General features: G+C 53.3%; 1 protein-coding gene across 3 annotated transcripts; it reads right to left on the minus strand.

The window, feature by feature from the left end:
- Positions 1-249: 249 nt before the first annotated feature.
- ABHD6 (abhydrolase domain containing 6, acylglycerol lipase) lies at positions 250-15,767 on the minus strand. Of its 3 annotated transcripts, XM_074836143.1 has the most exons (10): positions 15,676-15,767; positions 11,927-11,996; positions 10,088-10,231; positions 6,576-6,732; positions 6,067-6,180; positions 5,709-5,841; positions 4,301-4,458; positions 3,426-3,480; positions 2,916-3,016; positions 250-2,177 (listed from the first exon to the last, which is right to left on the minus strand). In XM_074836143.1, the coding sequence occupies exons 3-10, from the start codon at positions 10,204-10,206 to the stop codon at positions 2,001-2,003; spliced, it is 1,014 nt and encodes a 337-aa protein (XP_074692244.1). In that variant the 5' UTR covers positions 10,207-10,231; positions 11,927-11,996; positions 15,676-15,767; the 3' UTR covers positions 250-2,000. The 3 variants fall into 3 exon arrangements, with proteins under 3 accessions (XP_074692244.1, XP_074692245.1, XP_074692243.1); XM_074836144.1 differs by lacking the exon at positions 15,676-15,767 and having other exon boundaries at positions 11,927-12,124; XM_074836142.1 differs by lacking the exons at positions 11,927-11,996; positions 15,676-15,767 and adding an exon at positions 10,473-10,558.

Raw genomic sequence — 15,767 nt, forward strand, 5'->3', positions numbered from 1 at the left:
AGTGTTTAGGGCCATCTCCTCTTAATAAAATCAAAAAAGCAAAATTCATATTGTCTTTGAAGAGATGAGACTTGAGCCTTCCCAGACTTCATCTCTCTTGACATTATCAAATATTCCTCGAGGCAAAACCTGCATCTCCCAGAAATCTGGGGAGGAAAGAAGAAGCAGAGCAAGTCCCCTGTGCCATGCATCATCCCACACCACAGCCCCCTTCTTCCTCAGAGGAAAAAATAATCATTGCATGGTGGACTCCTTAAATCACTAGATTTTAATAGCCATATAAATCCTTTGCATACAGCAATCTGTGGCATATGAGAAACCATACAGATACCCAACAACTTTTTCTGGCTTTTACCACATAAAACTATCAGCAATTTTTTTTTTTTAAAATCAACTCCTGTAGTAGAAACAATAATCAAGCAATTAACAGCAAATTTCTAATTTTCTAAAAGAACAATGTTTCTTCTCTTAAAAAGAGTAGAGAAGCTGATGGGGAATTTCAGATATATGTACAGATCGGGGTACTTCAGAAAGACGGTGAGAAGAGGGCTGTCAGCACCGCAAGCATGTGTACCCAGTCTGCGAGGGGGGGTCTAGCAGCACCCGGTGTCAACCCCTGAGGAGAGCTGGGGGTGATGGAGGGGTGACGGCTGCCTGCTGCTTTGCCTTTGAGAGGACCACGCACCGCCTTGCCCTCCAGCAGCCGTGGGTCCTGCCCAAGAGAGACCAAGACCAGCCCTCTCCCCCTGGGGCACATGGCGAGGGATCACACCTGGGGAGGTGCAGGATCCGTCCCTGTACATCACCTTGCAGGCTGCAAAGTGTAGCTTGTCTGCATTGCCTGTTTCTATCTATAATTTCACTTGTCCAGGAGTTATAAACCATCGAGAGGACACACGAGCACACTGTACCTTTCCACATCACCACCCAGTGCTTCACAGGCAAGTTGTCCCCCTCCTCAGCACCCAGCGAGCCCAGGAGCCTGCACCCCTGTCCTATTTGAAGACAGAGCCCACTCCTACCCCTCACGCCTGGTTTTGGTGACATTGACATTCACAGAATTCACGGAATTCATTAAGGAAATCGTTATTTACATCAACGTGTTCAGCAGCGTACATAGTAGAAGAGGTGAGACAAGAGTTTGCCTAAGTTTGCTGACTGTCCCTGTTCCTGTCCCCGGGCTTATTGCTGACTCAGGCTCGGGGACCAAATTGCCTCAGGTGGTTTCCATCCCTCCGGTTCACACAACGGTGGTGAAGCTGCTGTCAGCACCCCAAGTTCTCACTCGCTATGTTCACCCTCAGGGGGAACCATCCCCTGGGCAAGGCGGGCTGTGCGCCGACGCCCTACCCTGGGCAATGTTAAGGCATTACATATATGCAGGAGCTGTTTGGGGATTTGAAAAAACCCACTCAAAGTGTAAACATTTTTGCACATACAGTCATCGGACTTCCACACGTGGAGTTTTCTGTTGTTTTCTGCATAAATCACGAGTTAAGGAGCTACACAAAGAGCACTCGAGCAGACGCCTGGAGCACTGGGGTTCTCTTACAGCACAGCAGCATGCAACGCAACGGACTCTAAGTAGTAGAAATATTGTAAGTCTCAGTCCAGGAAGCTTCCTCCTTCCTACGCTTCTTATATAGTTTAGGTAAATGCCATTAACAACTACGTGCTGGTAACTCGGGTAAGATGGGTGGCTGTGTAAGGAGCTTCAGCACACGGCATGGCTAGCGCTTGGTGATTTCAGCTCGTTTCTACTTTATCTCTAAGTAGAAAAGGGAGAGATTCTGCTTCCGTTCCTGTATCTATGGAGGTTGCTCAATGACCCCTAGGTCGCTGTGCCGACAGTGCTATAGGTTTAGGTATCAGTGATTCTGCCTTCCTCAGGGACTTTGGCACATTCACCCCGATTCGTACAAGATCCCTGAGAACTTATCAAAGCTGCAGTACTTTACGATTTAAAACATCCAGCATGGGCACTCGGCTCCCTGCCAAGCTCACGCCTGCTTCTTGTTGTTGTCCATGCTGTGCAGCAGTGCCAGGAACTCCAGGATGAGGTTGGCCGTCTTGCGGGGCCGCTCCACCACCACTGAGTGCCCGCAGTTCTCCAGGATGTACACGTGGCAGTCCGGGATAGCGCTCGCTAAAACACTGGCACCAGAGACATCTAGGACCTGGATGGCAGGGGGAAAATAGTCATTCCCGTTGGCAGAGATAGGTTTTGATGGACACTGTAGAAACCCCATTGGAGCTGCCTTTGCAAGTCCAAGTGAGATGCTGAGCAGGGATGTGGACACAGACCTTGAGATGCCAGCCCCATCCCACAGTGCCCACGCCTGGGGACGGGACAGGGAGGCTGCACAGTGCAGGTCTTGGCACGCGGCAGGGAGCTCTCTTGGATGCTTTTTGGCTGCTGACTCAGTGCAAAGGGTTCATTGCAAGCAAACGCTTGCACCTTTGCATTTAAAGAGCCCTTTGCATGCCTGCAGCTTACCTCCTTCTCCCTCCCACTTTCTCCCTCCGTAACCAGCCCTGCGAAGCCCAATGCCTTTGCCTTGCTGCCTGCCCACGAACGGCACATTTCTCCCCAGTTGCCAGGACAACTCTCTTTGCTGGCACTTTATTCCTCTTCCCAGCCCACACCTGCTGCGGTGCTGGCACCTGCCCCCCGCCTGCCCCCTCGCCCTCCCCAGCCCCAGCTCTGCCCTCTCCTCCCTCCAGCCCCACACTGGCTGTCAGCTTTCTGCCCATCACCCTGCCGAGGCCCCATGTCCAAATGCACTGGGGCTGGGGACACACATGTGCCAGCTTGCTGCAGAGCAGCACACAGCTTGGGAGCACAGCCCCTGCCGTGCCCCAGTGGCTGGAGATGGAGACGTGGTCCTGTGGGGGAGGTGGAAGGGGCCACATACCTGGTCCTGCTTTCCCCAGATGACCTGTGTTGGTGCTTTGATCTTGCTCATGTTCTCATGGAGAGAGTGCCTGGACTTTTCATCCACGATTTCTAAAAACACTAGTGGGGGCAAGAGGAGAGTCAGTCCTACAAGGGGGGTGCTTTGCCTTCCCTTTTCACAGGGGTCCCTGCAGGCCAGCCTTGCCAGTGTCTGCTCGCTGGGAAACCCAGGCAGGGCTGATGGGCAGAGCCCCAGAGGGCTGTCCTGGCACTGCCACCAAGCCCTGCTGCTGCAGAGACCCTCCTCCAAGCCCATCTCCTCGTAGCTACTGGTACTAATTAACCCAGCTAGGAGGGTGAGGGTGAAGCAGCCATCCCATCGCCCGTGGGAGTGGCAGTGTGTTGCTACCAGAGACCAAGGTGCATCCCCAAATGGGAAGATGAGATGGTGACTGGGGACAGCCTGTCCCCACACTCCCAGGGGTCTGGCTGGAAAGCCTGGTGAGAGGGGCTGCCGCCGCACACTTACGTTTTCGGTAAAAATCATTGTGTGGGATGCGAACATCGACGAGGCCCTGGAGAATCTGCGGGGAGAGCAGAGGAGAGTTGCTGGGGGGAACCCGCGCCCCACACAGGGCTGAGGATGCCCAGGAGTGCCCAGGAGTGCGGCAGGAGGCTGGGACTGCAGCCTGGCCCCGGCGCCAGCTTCTTCCTAAGCACATCTGGCTGTCACAACCACGCTTAAGTAACATGTATTTCAGCAACAACTATTTTTGTCTTTTATGATGCAAACCCAAATTTCTCCCACAGGCCAGCTATCCACAGCCAGCAGGCTGCCTCAGCCATGACTGTGCTTTTCTTCCTTCTTTTATTCTTTTGCCAAAAAAAAAAAAGGTCTTGGCATTACCTTACATTTTTTTCTTACTCTCCTATCTAGTCATCCCAGACTTCCTAAGGAAAACCAGCTTAATGGCCAGCCCCTTGCCAAGTTCCTCTTGCCTGACAATGAGGTGATTAACATTTCCATGGCTTTTGCTTAAAAAGCAGCAAACAAGCCCCCTCCAGGCCGGACAACAGCCGCCTTAGTTATTTAATGCTTCCTGCCAGTCATATTTACTAAAAAGCCCTTTGACATCCCAGCCCATTGCCAAAGACCTCGCTGGAGGAGGAATTTCAGCAGGCGCTGATGGAGGGTGGTGGGAAAAGTGAATTTAAAGGGAAAGTGCTGGAAAGGTACTGGGAGCAGGGCTGGGGGTGTCCCGCCTGGGTGATGGGGGGATGGCAGCACCGGCTTTGCTCCCAGCATCACCTTGGCTGCTGCCATGCAGGCTCGGGGAGAAGTAAACCTGCCCCCCACCTTGAGCCCCCCTTTGCCAGCCACCACAGCCAGTCCAGGCTCCTCACCTGCTGCGGCACCTTGAAGCGAACATAGGAGCAAAGCTTCAGCATATCCGCCATCTCCTCAGGAGTTGAGGGAATTAAAGGGATCCTGTCGATGCGTTCGGACTCTTGCAGCTCCCGGAGCTGCTTAATGAACTTGCTGTCAGTGGTACTCGGCAGGCCTGGGTCGAATGAGAAGGGGGGCACAGCTAAAACCTGGATGAGACCCCAAGAGCCGCAGAAACAGGGCATCTCTGTACTGACCTCCATCATCCCTGACTCCACCCTTCCACTTTCTCAGCCATTAAAAAGAAAATTAAAATAGACGGGAAGAATAAAATCTGTACATACAGCAACCTTAATATGTACCCAGAGGTACCCCAGCCTCCCTCCTGCTCCAGGGCTTGACACCACTGAGCCCCACAAGCTGACACAACACATCACAGGCATGAATACTTTGGTAAAAAGTGTAGTGCTTATTTTTATGTGGACAGTGGATGCAAATACTAATGGCTGTGCCCAGCCTGCTACAGGAAAGGGTCACACTGAATATTTCAGAAGCCCCATCCGCATGCACCACTGTGGGGAAGAAGCCCCCAGCAGCTTAACCCCAACCCCTCTGCAGCCCCACACAGAGATGTCATATTCAGAAACACCCAGAGAGTTGGCTGACACCTCTCCCAGGGAGGAGGGGGAACCTTGCCGCCCCCAGAGCCTGGTAGCTAGGTAACCTTGTGCTTTACTTCATCACTTATCTGGGAGGCACTTTGCTCACGTGGGAGGGGGAAGGAGCTGCTGTAACAACCGGGATGCAGCAAAGCCCTCCCCGGCAGAGAAGCTCCCTGCCAAACCCTCCCTGGCTCCTGCAGCATGTCATGCCCAGGCTCCCCCGAGCCCCCTGGCCAAGGGGACGGTGGGGATGGAGGGGTGCTGCATGGCACAGGGACACCCCACTGACCTGTGCCGGGCCCCAAAGCACTCTTCCTGCTTGGAACACCCAAACGTGGGAGGAGCGAGCTCACCGCTGCCAGAGCCCCAGCTCTCCGGGGGTCTCAAGCAGCCAGACTGGGCAGACTTTCCCCATTGCTGCCTGGGTTCTCTCTCCAGACCGAGAGGCTATGGGCATGCCATGTAAAACAGCTGCCACCCCAAGGAGAAACACACTTTCCTCCAGAGCAGGACTTGTCCCATTTGCCCTAGTCTCAGCTCTAACCACGGCACAGCAGGGCAGACTCCAAACCCCTGTCAGGACAAGGCTGTGATTTCCTCCCGTGCCCTGGAAGTGTGCCCTGCCAGAGATTTTCAGACTGTACATACAAATTATTTCAAAAAGCTTTGCACTAAAAGCCTATTTTGCCTCCAGTGCTGCTCTGGGCTTTTGCACTGTCTCCTGCTTGCCCTCTCCCCGTCTCACTTCCCCTGCCTTGCCCACCTGCAGGACAGATGAGGGTCAGGCTGCAAATGTCTTCTGGGTACTGAGCAGCATAGACGCCGGCAACGTTTCCTCCCATGGAAGTGCCAACCAGATGAAAGGGCCTTCTGTTCAGCTTGATGCATTCCACGAACTGGCAGGGGAGCAGAAAGAGCGTTGTTAGGGGAGAGGAAGCAATGACATGGGGTCATTAGAAAAATTCAACTCAAAAGCTTGAGGTCAGTGGCTGTGGCTGCCTGGGAGGGGAGGGAGCGGGGCTGTATGAGGCAGGGCTCATGGGGCTTAGCATCCCTCATGTACCCACATCCCTCACATCCTTGCATACCTCTGCAAAGATGATGCGACGCTGGGGCATTACCTGGTGTATTCGCTTAGCTTGTCCACTAATGGAGTAATCGTCCAAGGCTGAGCGGGTCGTGCCCTCATGCCCGGGCATGTCAACGCACACCAAGTGCAGGTTCTTGGGCAGGAACTGCAGAAACAAACCGGGGTGGTTACAGCACAGGGGAACCACTGCAGAGCCCAGAGATGGAAACTAGTGACCTTTGGTGGGAGCAGGGGGGTTGCTCTCCTCCTAGTAGCCCCTGGTTACTCATGCACCAGAATAAGTCAGCTCACGTACCAAGGATGACATGATGAGAAACCACGGGCAAGACTTGCTTCCCATGGAGGGGATGCTCTTCCCCTGCAGCTCTGCATTTCACGGGATGAAAGGGATCCAACAAGCACAGAGCTAAGGAGGGTGTTTCTAGCATGTTACAGTGATCATCACATCCCATGCATGCAACTGTTGGGTCCCCACACTGCCCTCAAGCCCAGGACCATTGACTCCCACTAAGTAGCAACATGATAGAAATGGAGTCCCACCTTGACTATAGACAGCCACATGTCTTTGTGGGCTGAGAACCCATGTAACATCAGGATGGACGGTCGGTATCCAGGTCTCCCTCTATAGGAATAACAAAACTGATAGTCATCGTAGTTTGCATATCTAACCTGCATACCCAAGGCTCGGCGCCAGTACCTGGAAACAAGGAGAAAACACCACCAGTGAGTGAGGCAAGACCAGGGCCCAGCAACAATATAAGCCAGGTAACAAGTCCAAACTCAGCTGCAGATTTGCTAGTTTGCTAAGGCCAGTCAGGTTGGGCTCACATCAATGCTATCGTGGCTCTAACTGGGACTAATTCTGAACATCTGGTCCCTGGACCAGACCCTGTGCTTACGTGTGATCCCTTACAGGTGTAGTACAGGCTGCTGGCTATTCATGACTGCACTGCAGATGGCTGGTGGAGATGCCCTGTTTGTTAAAAACTTAAAAAAATACCCGAAATAACTAATTTGCACAATTCCCTCAAGACAATGGAAATGGGCCAAAATAACAATTCTGAAACTGGAAACACTTGAAGGTTGGTATGAGGAGAGAGGCTCAAGGGAGGAAGGCAGCACACATGGCAAGGCAGCATGCAGGGCAGGCAGGCCAAGGGAGGCACTTGTTCCAGGAAGGTAAGGTGGATCTGTCACAGGTTTATTTGGGCACATCCCTGCAGTCATCAGACAACATCACACCATGGACAAGCACATTGGATACCAGACAAAACAACTGTGTCACCCACGAGCACCACAGGAACCCATTAACCACATACAAACTAGATGATCTTTAAAAATTTATTTATACACACTCAAAGGACCAGAGGGGGCCATCCTTATACAGGGTCAAACACCCCAGAAGATACCAGGCTAACCCCAGGGAAACCTGGGTTATTCCTCTGAAAACAGAGGCAGACAGCTCCTGCCAGCCCACGCTTGGAGCCTGCTCAAGGAGATACAGAGAAACTGCAGGCCAGAGGGGACCTGGGCAGAGATTATCAGTGACACTGTGGACACGATGTGTATGTGCAGTCCAGGACAGAGGAGCAGGCACGCTTTCTCTGCATTTCCCCTATGCTCAGACGTAACCCTTGCCAGTACAACTACCAGGCTACTCCTGATGGCCAAGATACCAGCAAATACTTTTATATGCTGTATCAGAATTTATTTCAGACACAAGAGCAAGGTCACCAACACTGCTGGGCTGTCCTAGCTCTCTGCCCACTCAAAGCTTATGCACAGTGCAATCCTCTTTTAGAATAATCCCTTTTTAGAGGGAGTTAGTGGGATTTAAGCAGCATCTCGGCTCTGTGCTGGTCCTACAAGGAGAGGTGAATTTCTCCTTGAATAAGTGTCTTAAGAGTCCTCGCCTCAAAGGCACCAGTGTAAACTACTGATGGGCAAGATGATAACATTTTTAGCAACTGATCCTGATGGATCAATTCAGCAGAAGGCAAAATAATCTGTGCAAAGCTGAACTGATCGCTTGCAAGGTGTTAACACGCTTAGCAGCAGTGGCTAAACTGATTAACCCTTGGTGGCAGAGCAGGCAGAGGCCATCGGCAATGGGGGCCTGGCGTGACCCTTGGCCGCACCAGCAGACCAGCAGTGAAGAAGAGGAAGAGGGCAGCAAGTAGTGGGGAAGTCAGAATCATCCCCAGGGATCTCCTGGGGACCTCCCAGGAGCAGTGCTGCAAAGCTGGAGCCGCACAGGGCTGAAAGGGGGGGACATGCTGCCTGCCCCCTCTCCTGCCTCTGCCGATGGGGAAACACAATAATTTCATCCCAAAAAAGCTGTCTCAGAAAGAAGCAAATGGGAAAGGAAGAGTAAAGGTCAAACCCACTCTTCTCACTCACTGTCCCTATGAAATGAGGTGCCCATGAAACACAGAGCATCGCAAGATTCCAATGCTGCCAGAAACACGGGAAGAGAGAGAGAGATGGGGGCACTTACCCTTCAAAAGAGAACAGCCCTGCTGATCTCTGTTCACACACTCCCTCCCTCAGCCGATTGCAGACTGACCTACCGACGGTGCATATTCACTCAGTCTCTAATTTGCAACCCTGAAGGACAAGGCAGCAGGGTCTGCTCTACGTCTTTCTCAACCCAGCTCCCCAAAGCTCCCGGCACCAGCCCTCTGTGCCTCCCTTGCCCTGTCCTGCCACCCTTGCCTGTGGCTCTCTGAAGGCTTCGCTCTGACCACACTCGCTCTGCTCTGGTGCAGCAGCGTTTCTCTGGCGATCCTCCTCTGAACCTGAGCCTGTTAGGGTCCTCCCTGGCTTCCACTGGCCGCTCATATGTCCAAAGGCAAAAAAACCCCTTTGATTAACAAACCCATTACTGTCTGGACCTGCCCCGGGCAGCAGCCTGGACGCCCCCGGGGCAGGAGGCTGTCACACTGTCCGCTCTCCTTTGCAGAGCGATGTCTGGCCTCACAGGTCCCCACGCAATGCACAGTGGGAAGAAATTCTCCCCAAGCTGATCCAGTTGCTGGGGTTTTCATCCCATCCTCCCTCCTCTTTCAGCCCCCAGATGCTGTGATGAAAAGATTGCTAATAAATGCGCCATTAGAAACAGGCTTCATCACGCTGCTGCATCTGAGTGCTGGGGTGGGCCGATGTCCTCCTCTTACAGGAGGTCACTTTGATGTGAGCAAAACTGCGGGAGCCACCATCTGCCAGGAGCACGTGAGGGCAGCCTGCCACGCTGCCTGCTGCTGCCTGCGCCGGCCAATGAGACACTGCACCGGCTTCTGAAGGGAGCGTTGGTTATTCCAGCTTTCCCCTGCAACAAACTCAGACAGGAAAGCTGCCAACGTGCTTATTGCTGATTTCCAGAGACGGATGAGGACTGAAGGATGTAGTCCCTGCCTCCCAGCATCAGAAAGGATGAGATGCAAGGCATAAGGGAAAGTATCATTCCATCTTCTCTGATGTTCCAGCCCAGAAGAGAGAGGGAGAATGAGAAAAGCCTTTTCTGTAACTACTAGGAAGAGAAAAGTCCCTGCCAGCCGAGCAGGCTGTTAACCAGGAGGGAGAGTGTGAGCCCAGGCAGCTGTGGCAGAGCTGAGGACACCCACGCTGATGGATGAATTGACGAGTCGGGAAGTCACCAGCCTGCCAGGGCTGCCAGGCTGGGGGACGGGAAGCAATGGCAATGCTTTTCGCAGCTGCAGTCCTGTTCTTGGGGGAAACAACCCAGAAACATTCAGAGACATCCCACAGCCCAGCTGACTCTGCCCTGACAGACATAAGCCTCAGCAGCAAAAAAGCAATAAGAAAATGCCATTTTCTTCTCCCAGAGATGCTTAAAGCTACACACAGCCAGTATGCCTGTGGAAAACCCCACCTCACCTGCTCCTATCACCATCACTGGCAGGGACATTCACCTCTGTCCACCACCTTGCTGCCTGTGGGCTCTTTGTGCACCTCTGTGTGTGCCAGGGCACAGGGACCTGATGGAGACCAGCAGTAATTCCACCCCTGTGCTAAAATGAGAATGAACTCACCAGTAGTAGATGCGTATGAGCGCTGAGGGCCAGAGAAGGAAGGAGGCCACAAAGGCCAGGATGGGGATGGCCAGGGTGCCGCCAGCGATGACAAACATGTTCAGCACATCCAGGTCCATGCTGCTCTTCACCACCCCGTCTCGCCTGACCACATTTAGGGAAGAATCACAAGTTAAACACCAGAAACAATGACAAGTCAACGCTAAACGAGATTTCTGCTGCTAGGGAGAGAGGAAAGAAGCTCTGTGAGAGAAAAGGATACCACTCAGGAGCACAGCAAAGCCTCTTTCAGTTTTAAAACTCGATTATTTCTTCTGACTTCTTAATGGATCTAATTATTGCAATGTTATCCTCTCATGAGAGCACATCATAAACAAGCACATACCACGTCTGTGACAACAGGGTGCGACGTGGCCCTTGGGGCACTTTGCTGACGGGGGAAGCACAGCCCTTCTCCGCTGCGTGCAGGCAGACTTTCCCCACCATGGGTGCAGGCAGGGCTGCTTTAACGCAGGCTCCACATTGCTTTTTGGAGGCAGGCGTCCAGCTCCAGCTCCCCTCCCCCTGCCCGATCCCAAATCCCCAGCACACAACCACTGACCTAGAATTGATGATGGCTTGAGCCTGGCTCTCATTACTGCTCCTCACAGGCATCAACTAATCGAGGGAGCAGAGGCTATTAATGGGCTCAGGAACCGAAGGAAACAACCTGGCAGGGCACTCTTTGGCAACCAGCCCTTATCTCAGACAAATTTATACCCTCCCCCACATCCTCGCTCTTGCCCTACAGGGCATTTTGCACTTGCTGTCGATCACAGGTCCCCATCCTGGCTCCCAAGCATCCTTTGGACAAATCTCAGGGGCAGCAGGCAGAGGACACAGGGCAGAAGGGCAAGCTCTCACGCAATGCTGCGCTCATCCCTGAACTCACCCCACCACAGGCAGCTGGGATATATTTTTCTCATTAAGAGATTAAACCCTGTCACATACACATCTGCTCTAATTCCCCCTGCTAACCAATTTATGTCTCACCCTTTCCTCAGCACTAGCTCTTTTGTCACACATTTATAAAATGAAACATCCTCAATGCCTGCTCTCCCTCTCCCACCAGCCATCCCCCCCATCACCACCACCAGATTTTTCCGTGCCAGGACAGGCAGATTTATTTCTGCTTCCTGCAAGACCGACAGCAGTATGTGGTATGTTGTATGTTATGCCATGAAACAGGAACAGAATTGCTGCAGTCACATCCTCTTCCCCTCCGACGCCATCACACTGGATCACATCAAACCCCCACATTTCACACAACCAAGAAAAACAGTTTACAGAAGCTCTGATGCAACAGCCAGGTTTGCCCGCTTCCCCCAGGGAAAATAGGAATAACTGAAATTTGAGGAATACTGTAAATATTTCCACCAGGCACCTCCTTAACAAAGCTAAACCTCATTTCCTTCTTCAAGCCTCAACAACACACCGTTATTCGTTTAATTAACATTTCGCAGAAAGATCTTTGATCTCTGCACGGCTCGTTCATAGATAAACACTTTGTGCAACAGATAAACCTTGTACGTGAGAGCAGGGCTGCACAGAGCCCACCCGAGAGCACTTGCTGCCTTTTGCTATGTCACTAGAACAGGGAAAAAATTAAGCACAGAAAATTGCCATCATTCCCATCAATGACCCATAACAAGAGAAGGTTGCAGCTAGGAGAAAGCACAGGAAAAGTGTGGGGTGGTGGGAGCCCTTGTGCTCCCCGGCGTGGGGTCACTGCCTCCACTGCCTCCACCGCTCTTGGAAAGCAAAACAAGAAGGAGAAAGCCCTTAAAAAACCCAGCTTACTTTGCAGAGATCCCCTCCTCCTCTCGGCACAGGTCCCGCTAGCTGTGGGTAGCAGCAGTGTCTGAAAACACTGTCGGAAGAGGAAAAAAAAAGTTAAAATCACAGTCCTGCTTTTTCTCCTCCCTTCAGGCTCAGTAGCTGGGCGAGACTGCGAGTTTGGACTATTTAAGTCACCAGCTTCCCTTCAAGACGCCTCATCTTCACCTTCTGACCAACCTTTCCCCTGTTTATGTAAATATGGTCTTTTGTACAATAAAGTCAAATGAGGGCACTTCTTCCAAGCAGGAACAAAGTGCAAGCTGCCATCGGAGATGAAGCAAAAGCTGGCGCAGTGGGGAGAGCCGATGCCAGCAGCCCCTGCCGTGGCAGGGCTGCACGGCACCCATGAAACAGGGCTATGGCTGCGCTTCGGGTGATTGCAGCTATTAGAACAAAGCCAGCTAAGCTGCTACCTGCCAGAGGAGCTGCTTCCTCTTCATCTTAAATGTAATTTTCCAAGTGCTCTGAGTGCCCCCCACAAGTCTTCCCTGTGCGAGTCGGTTGAAGTGTAGCACAGCTGCAGGAAATTACTGAGAGGCAGGAAAACACCAGCCTGAACTCGCCGGCAGCTTTTGGCCGTGGAAATTCATACTTGAGGTGCTGCGGGAGCACTGGAGCCCCCCGACATGAGCACTGGGGGCTGCCTCGAGCCAGAAAATCCCCAAGAGATCCCCCCTGCCATGCCTGCAGGGCTGGGGGTGACCCGGCGGGCTCCCGTGCCCATCGTGCAGGAGTGTTTTAGCAGGACCATGGCAGCCACCGCTCACCATGTGAAGCCAAGTGCCCAATGCTGGCCATGTGCACCCAGCAAGCCCCGCTCGGGGCCCCCGCTGGCCATGGGTGCCGCCGGGGGAGGATGCTTGAGGAGCCCTGCAGTGCAGCCAAGCCTTTTTCTGCGTGGGCAGAGCATCACCACCGATTTCCATGGCTTCCACTGAGGGAGGTGGCAGGAAGGAAAATGCCAGCAGATCCAGCTCCACGGTCAGGGGCAGCCACGATCACCCTGCCCCAGCACCCCCAGCCCCATAAAGCCACCCCTCCAGCCAGCTGTGCTGCGGGGACACCAGCTCCCCAAAGCCACGCAGGAGCACCTGTGGTGCCAACCTCCTGCGATGGTGGGGATGTCCAGGGGATGATCATCCTCCCGGCTCCACCAGTACCAGGGACAGGAGCCGGCAGCATCACCCTGGGCTCCAGCACAGTCCTTTGCTACCAGCTAGAGAGATATTGTGGGTTTTAAAATAAAAGTGAGCCCCTTTGTAACAGCTGTAAGTCTTCAGACCACAGCTCATCCATCATTTTGAGGTGCCCTGTGACCAAGAGTCACAGCAAATGGCCCCAAGCATTGCTACTGCTTCTTGGAAGGATCTCCAAGTACCTCATAAATTAACTCACAAACATCAATTAGGCAAGTCTGATAAATACCATGTGATCACGGCAGCAATAAGGCCAAGTGGGCTGCACACCTGGCAGGGCACGGGATGCCAAACCGGGAGCACCGGTTCCCATGTCGGCAGCCGAGCTGCAGGCACTAACCACCACGGCCCCTGCATCCTACCTAGGAGGACCCCCCCAAAACAAGGCACCCCAGGTAACGGGATGAACCCCGGACAGACACTAAGGGGAGGCTCCATGTCTCCACTTGTCTCCTACTTCCTCCCCTGTGCCAAATTCAAGCAGGGCCCTCATCACCTGCAAACAGGGGCCAAGGGGTGAGAGGGGACTGCAGGTTGCTACAGAGGACAGCATGTTGATGACAGTCCCTAAGGCCACTGGCCAAAGGGACAACAAATTACTGTGAGCGAGGTTTGAATCTGCATTGTTATTTTTTCCCTTTCAAGCTCAGTGAGTCACACTAGGGAGGCTCGAGAAGACCCAACGGTGCAACTCAGGTGTCTATAGCGATTTTTTCTAAGCCCCACATAAGATACAGCAGCAGCAGCACACTCCAATATGTGGGATCAAAAAAACTGCATTTAGCTCAAAAAAAAAGAAAGCAATCCCAGAAATGTGAAAGCAGCTGGGATTGTTACCCAGGGAGACAGAAGGCTCTTCACCAGGATCAGCATCTCCCGCAGAGCCAAGCTCTCTGACCGGGCGAGAGCTGGAGGGGGGAGCACGGTGGGGGGCTGTGGCACAAAAGCCTTCACAAGGTGGAGGGGCTTGGTTGGGAAGGGGTGAGCGACAGCCAACCCTGAGCAGCCCTGTGCAAAGGCAGGGAGGGTTTTCACAATGCAGGAATCACACGTGTGCGCTCACTGACCAGATGTGCCAAAATTCAAGCTCAAAGGTTGTATCGGGCTGTGCCCATCGGGACTGGGCTGCAAAACCAGGGCTGCTGCCTGCACTCAGCGTGTCACTTACTGCTCCCTGCACCCAGAGCTGCCCATGGCTGACCAACAATAGATTTTGAAACTCTGAATAGCTGAAAGCTAAGCAGAACATTGAGGCATACTTTAATTTTTTTTGAAGAACTGAAGAAGAAGAAACATTAACCAATTTTAGGATCCCACTGCATAAACAGGGGGCTTTGATGGGCCTCAGCGGCTGAGAGGGGGCCCCCAGAAACCCTGACTCACACCGGTAACCGTGTAAGAAGAAAAACCAAAAACATGCAAGTAAGCCATTTCCCTTGGCAACCGCCTCCCCCTTGGCATCCTCAACAGCCAGAAAAATAATACTGACCATAGATGACAACATAACTAATATTATGATTCCTCAGTGGTATATTTTGCAACATGATCTTTTAGATGCCAGTCACAGTGAAGTCATAATTTAGGATCTATTAATATTTGAAAGATCTCTGTCCATTAGCCAGCCAGCTCTTGGTCTTAATCCAGCCTCCAGAGGGCTGGGAGTAGGAAATGTGCCCTTTCACCTTCATTTATTTATAGAAGGCAGAAATGAGATCATTATTTCTGCAGCGTCGTCTCACAAAATGTGCATCTCTGACCCATTTGTATCTGTGCAACACGGCTCGTAAACATGAGCCAGAGAGTCTGGGCTGGCCCCAGCCCCACTGCTGCACCCCGGGCTGGGAACACGCAGGGGTGAGCCGTCAGTGTCACCGCCAGCCGGCCTGGGGACAAGGAGGCTGAAAATCACGACCGGAGCCGGCTGTGCTGCCAGCCAGCCGCTGGTTTAGAAATTCATAACGTGCCCGTCCTCCTTCCGGACCCCGTCGCCATCCCCGTCCTGCCGCACACGCACCCAGCGGGGGGGCGCACAGCACATCTGATGTCACGAGTGCGCGCGGACTCAGCCCTCTCTTGACGGAGGGGGGGGGGGGGTAGGAAGGAGGTGGAGAGGGATGGGGTAGGGGTACCGGGGGCCACCTCTAGGTCCCCTGTCCCAGCACACGGCCTCCCCCTCCCCAAAGCATCCTCCTCCAGCAAAACGATGGCATCGTCCAAACAGCAGCAGCTGAGATGCAACGCTGCTCTCCTCCCCTTTGTGCCCCATCTTCTGATTATGGGGGGCGGGACTTTAAGGAAAATTAATTAAAATTTAATAAAATATATTTTTTAAAAATTATTTCTTGCATTTTGGCTTTTCTCCAGCTCTCCCGCCCACCCTCCCTCTCCACCCCCAGCGATGCCAGGGTTGGGACCGGAGGGAACTGCCCCCCCCCCCCCCCCCCAGCCTCCCCGGTCCCCCCCGGTCCCAGCGTTGCTACCGTCAGCCCCGCATCCCCCATCCCCGCCTCTCACCGTGCCGAGCCGAGCCGAGCCGAGCCGCGCCGGGCCGCAATGGCAGCGCTGAGCGGCGGAACGCGGCGGCTCCGCTGCGCCCTCCCTCCGTG

Source organism: Strix aluco, chromosome 11, assembly GCF_031877795.1.
Source record: "Strix aluco isolate bStrAlu1 chromosome 11, bStrAlu1.hap1, whole genome shotgun sequence".
Classification (NCBI taxonomy): Eukaryota; Metazoa; Chordata; class Aves; order Strigiformes; family Strigidae; genus Strix; species Strix aluco.